At 37.8% G+C, this 8,767-nt stretch overlaps 1 protein-coding gene across 1 annotated transcript in view; it reads right to left on the bottom strand.

Annotated features, from left to right (window-relative positions):
- Nucleotides 1–979: 979 nt before the first annotated feature.
- Nucleotides 980–8,767, bottom strand: part of LOC118689563 (vitellogenin-1-like) — a 43,230-nt gene continuing 35,442 nt past the window's right edge. Inside the window, 7 exon segments of the mRNA XM_036387903.1 lie at nucleotides 980–1,286; nucleotides 4,318–4,479; nucleotides 5,666–5,825; nucleotides 5,931–6,025; nucleotides 6,606–6,703; nucleotides 7,099–7,285; nucleotides 7,985–8,120. Of these exon segments, the coding sequence (XP_036243796.1) occupies nucleotides 1,168–1,286; nucleotides 4,318–4,479; nucleotides 5,666–5,825; nucleotides 5,931–6,025; nucleotides 6,606–6,703; nucleotides 7,099–7,285; nucleotides 7,985–8,120 (957 nt within the window). The 3' untranslated portion in view covers nucleotides 980–1,167.

The raw sequence follows: 8,767 nt of genomic DNA, 5'->3' as shown, positions 1-8,767 counted from the left end.
TGTTCAACTATTTAGCCTTCAATAATTTTTCTGATAGATCAGTTTTTAGTTAGAAAGAAAAGCATTTTCTTTAATGACACTTTCCTGCCAGGGTTTGGGTTCAGCTGTGCCTTGCCCATGCTAAGGCTTCTCTTGGAAAAGTGTGCTGGCTGCTATTGACTGCTGTGGAAAACATGGCATGGTTCAGTGCACGGCTGATTTGTGACACAGGGTGAAGAGATGCCATTGCTTGGGGGTTTGAAGGTGCCTCCTATTCCTGGTCCCCTGGGTGGGAGGGAATTACCTTTCTGCACAGTGAAAGCTAGCAGATTGACTCTTCACTGGTTAAACACAGTCTGGCTGCCCTGCTTGTATTTTATTTTAGCTTTATGGTGCTATTGATCTTACATATCTTTCTATATATTGCTTTCCGGAGTATTTGGAATGCTACTTGATGTATTATTGTTCCCTGAAGTTTTTGAAGCCATCATTTTCATAAATATACAATAGGAGATGGTAAAGCAAAAAAAAAAAAGTTCCTATTCACACTTTTAGTTAGTTCATGAAGCAACAGCACATCCATTGAAATTTAAATGAAAATGGGGACTGTGTCACACACTATAGCTCTCTGGAAAGCTACAGTGGGAGTCTAGCAGTCCAATTCATTCCTTTGTAGAATGTACTAAGGCTAATGGTCTTGCTGGGAGTAAAATATATTTTTTTGCAGAGCGGTTCCAGGAACAGACGTTGCTCTTTACCAGAACACATAAAAGAAAACAAATGCTTACTGTGTCTTTAGTATGCTAAATATGAAATTCTTTGCACAATGGAATGTTAGCAGTAGCCGTAATCATGTTTTCCTTTCATCACCTAGTGAACATAATTTTATGAGCGGACTGCTGTAATTATATCTCAGATAAAAGGGAGCAGAATTTCTGTATAATGTTATAGTTGGCCTGATTGTTTTTTGATAGGGAAAAATAAAGAGAGACCACATGAATACTTATTTAATGAACATATTTATTAAGCAGTGCAGACTGTACATAATGCATTTGACTTTGCAGTAGACTTACTTCCTCAAAACACCTTTCTTAATATTTTACTACAGCTATTATGTTCCCTTCTTATCTGTCCAGCTATTCAATTATTTGTGTAGTATGTCTATAGCACAATGCCAAAACGTTTAGCTTAACTACAGCTGCCAGTGCAGGTACAATCAATGTCAGCATCCACAGACTCCACAACATCCTCAGACGCAGATTTCTTATCGCTGCTTTTCTGCCATTCCAACAGGCTTACAGCAGTTTCTGTCAGAAGAGTGAAGCCATTGTTAACTAACATCAAGCAAATTAACACATTTCAAAGAAATACTGTTTTGATGGCTGTCAACTCCCTCATCAAGTAAAGAATGAAATCCTGCCCTCACGACTGACATCTAACTGAGTCATTGACTTGGAACAGGATTTTCACCCATGATATAATTACTGTAATACTTCCCTAAAACCAAAATGAATTACATTTCACGAAACACAAAGGCAAAAGGAGGCTGTGAAAGTGCTGGAGGTAGCCCCTGTCAGTGTAAGACCACCACGTACCAATCCACATCAGCAATCACTTCTGTTAGTGCTGCATATCACTGGGTATTTCTGCTGACTATTTGTTGAAGTTCATTTCTGAAGGGTAAGCCCTTTGGAGAATTTTCAGAGGTTCATAAACTTCTAATTAAAGTTTCCCATATACTGTGAAATCTGGCAGAGCATTCTCAGTTGCAGTATTAACCTTACCACACTGCTTTATCAACAGCAGCTTGAATAAGCCATATTCCTTAATGCTGAAATAATCTAAATGGAATAATGATATTCATCCTCCCAATAAATATTCCTAGCTAGTTGGAGGTTTATCATTGCATTGGAAGAATATTAGGATATCCATTTAGATTAAGTTTGTATAATGAGAATGGATAAAGCTTTCATAATTTCACTTCCATTTGTTTTATTCCTTAGTTGGACAGTACATTTATTAAATGCCATTCCTCATCACAGGGAAATATGGACACTGCTGTATGAGTTCAGGTTGCATCAGTCACTTATCTTCTGAAAGGTTAACACTCCCCATGGCTAAATTACTGTCCAACATTAAGAGCAGGTTTTGCATAATAAACTGGATAATAAATATTTCCCAGAAAGATGCTGGAGATGCTTTTAAAAATGTATATTATATTTTCAGGCTGTGAAATGAGAAATGCTGTAAATAGTCTGAATTCTGTTTTTTATATACATTATGTCCCTTACTCTTGGCCCACTGTGGGTCTGAGCACATTCTTATCCATGTAGGAAATGGTTTCCTTGCAAACTGGATTGTGGGTGAGTAACTGATCCCCATGTAACTGATCCCCTTGTGGCATGTTTGAAATATAAATCAATATGTGGATTTAAACCTGGAGTGATGCCTGCCTCGGTCAAGTTCCTAGGGCCACAGTCTTGCTGATTTGAGGGCGACAGGAGAAATTCTGCATTCTTGTACTTCATTTTATCCTTGCTCCACTGCAAGTGGGGTCCTTGACAGTGATGGGGTCCTTGAATTTTGAAAGAGCAAACTATCATGTCTGAATTGTCATATAAAGAGTTGAGAAAAGTTCTTTGTCCTGTGCATGTGTGTTCCTAGATTGAGAAAGATGAAGATTTCTCCTGCTTCTACTGCTTCTCCAAGTCATTTGACAAAGAAAGAAAGAAAGAGTAGTTTTTAAGTCCTGGCCTTGTATTCCTATTGATCTTTAGTCTAAGAAAAAGCAATAAATTTAGCAAGCTAAAGAATGATAAATGGAATCCTTTTCTTCCTCCTCTTTTTCTGCTTCTTCTTCAGGAAAATAAATAAGCATACAAATAAATAAATAAATAAATAAATAAATAAATAAACAAACAAGGTCTTGATTAGAAGTATTGCCAGCAGACTCCCCAGTCTCTGCTTCAGTAAATGAACAAGAGAAGGCTGCAGTTGCTCTGAAAGCAGCCCTGGCTGCAACAACTAACATTTTTTTTTCTGATTTTCCTCTTTTCTCAAACTGTTTTGTGAGAGAATGAGACAGCTTTATTATAGCCTAATATTCTAAGGCAGTGAGTGGTCTGGGGTTGTGACACTTCAGAGATACAGACTTGGATACACAGTAGAAATCTGTGAAACATGGATATAACAAGATTTTGGAAGGATTTTTTGTAGAGGGTGGGTTTTTCTATTTATGAAAGAATGCATCTATTCTCATCTCAGGGAGCCACCAAAACTATTAACACTCTCTCTGTGCTACTTGTTGAATAGGCTGTGGCAGATATTTGACTATTGTAGAGAGACATCCTCTCTGCTTTTCTGGGCTGATTCAGCACACTGCTGATATAATAACACAACCAAAGTGCAAAGTTCTACACAGACATTTAAATTCAGACATAAAATACTCTGCCCTTTCCAGCCCTACTCAACACAGGGGTGCATTGGCTCCAGTGAAACTACGCTGGATTATCTCAGCTAACCATGGATTTGGCCAGCAATGGTTAAGAGAACAAACCACTTCAATAGATACTTCCTAATGTTAGGGTTCCCTGCAAGTTATAGAGGTAATTAATTAAAAGATTTAGGAAAGAATGCTCAAGAAACATCTGTGGGTTCCAGGTTGGATTTTCCTTTCATGATTACATAACTTCAGTGTGAAACTGTATTAGACAGTGCCTCATATCCTGGTATAAATGAAATGAGAAAAAGGAAAAGGCTTGCAGTTTTTTGTTTCTCTTTTTTCTTTTTCTTTTTTCTTTTTTTTTCTTTATCTGGGGCATGACTATGTGTGTATAAAATACCTTAAAAACCAAACCATTTTCTGTAACAATTCCAGCAATGTGGTTTTGCTGATGAATTGCACAGTGGCATAGCATGGCAGTCTAACTACAGCACTCATGTCACACTACCTGACTGACTTTCAATTGCCTTGCCTGCCCTGGTCTACACAAAATTGCAGGCTGTAATGCACATAAAAGGACTCAGTGTTGCTTATCTCAACTTTATGGAGATCCTGAAGACATGACAAATTTTATTTTGTGATTTTATTGATCGCTGCTGCCCCTTTTACCTCTTCAAATGTTTTTCTCAGATGATGCTACCTGCCATCACCTAACCTAGCTTTTAGCTGGCCAGCACTGTCAGCAGCTATAGCAAATACTAATGGGATTTAAAACAGCAGCTGAGAGAGGAGCCGGAGCAGTACAGGTCTGTGCATGGCTGTGCTGTGTTTTGTTCTTTCGAGTGCTCTGACAGCTCCTGCAGTACGTGACACACAGAGGGAGAAAAACACTGTACCTTTTGGGAAGCAGTGGAAGCCAACCTTTACTGAAGCCTTTTCACTTGGAGTACAGTCTTTCATACATTTCAGTACTGGGTCAACAGAGTAGCAGGTAGATTCCTCACCATCAATAGTAGGGTTTCGATTCAGCTTCACATAACTGCGCTGCAGCTTGCACCCTAAGAGGAAAAGGAAAGGTAGTTAAAATTGTAGAAATAAATCCCAATCGATCCTTGCAATAATAAAGGTCCATATTTTCTCTTCAGCTTTTATTAAAACACAGGTATCTGACAAACCATTTTTGCAGTACCGAGGTTATCAAGATAGGACAATAATAAGTTGAGGAAAGAGTCTGAAAGGGGAGCTATTTTTAAAATCTAATTGCACAATAGAACCCAAATGGAATCATGTATACTCAGTTTTTTAGAACTACATAATACACAGAAAATAACCTCTCATGTCTGAAAGCTATTAAGAATAGATACTGCAAGCACAATGGCTACTTCATTGCATTAGGAAAAATGTCAACCGTAGTGAATAGATAAAAAAGGGCAGCATTTATTTAATAACAACAAGGATAATTTTTGTATTGGATGATTTTTATAATGCTGCAATTATCTCACTAGAAAGGTATAATGTAACTTAACAGGATGCCAGCTATGACTCTGTTTTCTGACACACAGATAAGAATAATTCTGCTGCCACTGAAGTCAAGGAGAAAGCAACCATTAACTTCAATAAAATTATTTCAGGTCCAAGGTAAATGGAGACCTACCAAACAAAACTGTATTGATATTTTGGGAGTCTAACATTGTTTTTCCAGCTGCGTGTGAGATGAAGCTCTTTACTGTAGGACTAGTTCTAAATGTTTTCCTGAGATTGCACCCTCACGTGGTGCAGAACAATAATGAATTTTTTTTGCACTTTGGAAATTTACATGAGTGTAGGATCTGACACTCTATTCATAATCTGCACCTTGTGTGGTGAAATTAAGTCTGCAGACAACAGCTGAAACTGTTTTGATACGATGGTGAAAATCACACGATTTTTTTTCCTGTAGGAGCAAGATTAGGGCTGATTTTGCCTCTCAAGAGAAAAAGCTACTCAGCGTAAGAAATAAAACCCAATTATTTAACATTGAATTGCACATGAGACAAAGACTTTTGCTGGAGTATATATTCTCTATATTCACAAGCAGTGTTTTAAACAGTCAGTATTTAATAAAGTTAAAATGGATGCATATGGCTATTGAAATTTCTAAGTAAAAAGTATCTACTGCTTTAAAAAAAATATTTTCTAGCTCCTGGCAGAGGAAAAGTGAAATCATAATCTATCCAAGCATAGAGTTTTTCCAGATTCACTCACCACCAGAGCAGGTTTCTTCTAGCAGTACCCATGAATGAACAAACGCAGAACAGCTGTGTGCCAGCCTACGGTTTGGCATGAGCAGCTCATTTTCCTTTTCTCTGTCATTGTTACCACAAACTCCACAGGTCTTTCCTCTCATCCACGAAGCAACTGTAACCTGCAAAGTAGCACATCTTTGTAGTGAAGGCTGAAGTGTTGGTATGTCACACTGGCAAGGCGCTAGGCAGAAAGAAAGCAGTAACCTTGAAAGTAAGTGCAGTACCTTAAGATTTACACCATCAAAAGTCACCTTCTTCAGTCCGAGTTCTGGAACTTCCACGGTAACTGTTTTTCCATTTTTATAAATTTTAACATTGCCTGTAGAAAGATGGTGAATCATAGAGTGATCATCTTAAATTAATGGAGGAACTGTGTAACACAGGAGACACCACAATGCATTTTCCTTCACAATGATCATTTTGCTGCTACAGTTAAATATGTATATTTAAGTGGAGAGGAAAAACAAAAACAGAAGAAATAATATATTTTCAAAAATATTCTAGTGCTGTTACCTATAGTGGGAACTGACTTCTGTAGCTAGTATGCTAAATTTTGAAATTATAATGACAGTCGTGGTGCTCCAGCTAAATGTCTGAATTAAAGCATCTCTCTGTGACTATAACATGAACTTTTTTTCTGAACAATCACCAAGCTGGGTATATGATAAGAAAGGGCTTTATTCACCTGTCATTTATGCTGGAGGAGTAGAAGTAAGAGTATATATACTATAGGAATCATGAACATAAGTCACTACAAAACTTAAGAAAGTAGTCCTTAGTTTTCTCTTTGAATCAATTCCACTTATGTTTTCATTACACTGAGATTTTTCTGTGAAATTTATAAAATCTTGATATTTAGCTCCCAGGTCAGCCGTGGAAAACTGGGTATCACGGCTTACCTTTTGCATACTCAGAACCTCCACTGTGTGATAGAACTCGTTCTTCATTGTATGCCACAAGGAGAGACGAATTTGAGGCAGGACAGATTGTGATGTTCCTTAAGAAAAAGTAAAAATAAAAGAGAATAAATTAGTGGTTAAATACGAAAAGTATAGATATTTGTGACTATCTGAATTTGAATGAATGAACAAGCAGTTTTCTTTCCAAAGTGCAAAATTCATTGAGACTGTGGGCTTTAATAGTCAACCTTTAAAGAAAAGACAGCATGGGCACTTAGTGAGCAATTTATCAGATATTGGTGGTTGTGGAATTCAAGACAAGAGCAACTACACCATAGAGCCTCAGACAAGGATTCCTTCTAGAAATTCTTTCTTTCCCATATGTCTTATTGAGAACCAGTTTCAGCTAGAAACTAGGTATCTCTTACTCCTAGAGTGACTCCCTGAGAAACTTTGTACCTAATTTCTAAGCCTCAGTATAAATCACACTTACGCTGATGTTGTATTTATGTGAACCTCTCTTGAGAAAGATTGAGGATCAACCTTTCTTGTAGAAATGATGAACTTTGGGTATTCAGTACAGTCTTGAACCACCACCAGGTTGCAGCTTTTATTGAAAGAATATGAATGGCTTACACGATCAAATGTTTTGAAATCTCTCTCCCTGATTTCACACGTGGCTGCAAGAAAAAACCATAAATAAATGGCAGATGTGATCACTATAAGCGTTGCTGTGAAGTACTGAAAGACACCTCTATGAGATTGAACTACCCAGCAAACATGAAGAAAACTTCACCTCCTTGGCAGAAGCCAGAGTCTGTAAGGACATGAGAACACTACAAAATAGCTACCTGCTGTAGATTATACCAGTATCGATTTTGATTACGTGCCAAACACAAAACTCGAGCTAACAGGGAATAAAATGTACAAAATTCTTGAGGAACTGGATGCCATAACAAACTGTGATAAAAACTCCCCATTTCCCACAGAAGTGCTAGACACCAACCAGGAGAAACTTATGTGGCTCCTTTTTGAATAAAGTAAACTGGACAGAAAATATGTGGACTCTCCAGTGCCCATCACCTGACACCTCTCAATGCAGATCTGGCACTTTCTTAGGAGGGGCAAAAGACAACCTCTAGTCCTTGAAGACACAAGTGATTCCCAAACTCTGAATGTTTACAGTAGTTTGAAGCCTCTTCATTCACCTGCCAAAAAGCCTGCTTCTCTGTGAGGGAACAAGCTGCTGGAAGCAGGGCTACAGATACATGCTATACTTCCCTGTAAGACCATTAGAAGGAAAGGCAAGGCCCAGCCATGGCAGAGTATGATCTACACACATTGCTTATTCATGAGACAAACATATAAGTAACATTTACATTGATCTTCTTGTGCTATTTGTGAAGCTATTTCAGGCAATAAATTCCAGGCAGTGATATCTCGAGTCTCGTAAGCTGGAGACGGGCCTAAGGGCAGAGTGAATGGCAATCGGAATCCCTGACAATAAAGTGTTACCTGAAAAACCAGAAATGAAAATACATTAAGATAAATTGAACCATATGCTCAAGATATGACTGCAAAAAAACCCCACTCTTATCTTGGAAAAAAAAAACAACCCTTGAAGATGCATTTCTACAATTGCAGTTGTGTTAGTCTCGACAGCTTCAGCTTTTGTGAGAAATCATTATCATCTCTTCTAGTCATACTTGACTTTTTGAGAAAATTTTAAGAACACTGAAAAGTAACTGATAGAGATGAGTTTAAATGATATTTGAATTACTTCTTAAAAAATAAGCTAACAAGTTGAGTAACTGAGATGATGGATGTGTTTGGAAAAATGAATCTCATCTATTAAGGGCTGAAAACTGGCATGTTCAGTATTGGGGTAAGATCCTCCACTGTAGCTACAAATTATATTTGCCAAGAAAATCAAATGAATGCCTAATGCACTGACTTCCTCATGATCACATAGTAAAGATCCTGCAGTACTGAAGCACTGTGGTGGGTTAAAGACACACAAGTTTCTGTGTATGAACAGCTAGCTGTTATTAAGTTGCCAGAGATCCATAGGGGAAATTATAAAGAGGTGCATTGGAACTTAGTGGACAAGGACCAATTAATTAGTGGGACTCTGCAGACCAGGCCTGTGCAGGCTCCTGTAA

The sequence above is a fragment of the Molothrus ater genome, chromosome 9 (genome assembly GCF_012460135.2).
Source record: "Molothrus ater isolate BHLD 08-10-18 breed brown headed cowbird chromosome 9, BPBGC_Mater_1.1, whole genome shotgun sequence".
Classification (NCBI taxonomy): Eukaryota; Metazoa; Chordata; class Aves; order Passeriformes; family Icteridae; genus Molothrus; species Molothrus ater.
The sequence above is the reverse complement of the archived record's forward strand: the minus strand, read 5'-3'. Positions and strand labels throughout refer to the sequence as shown.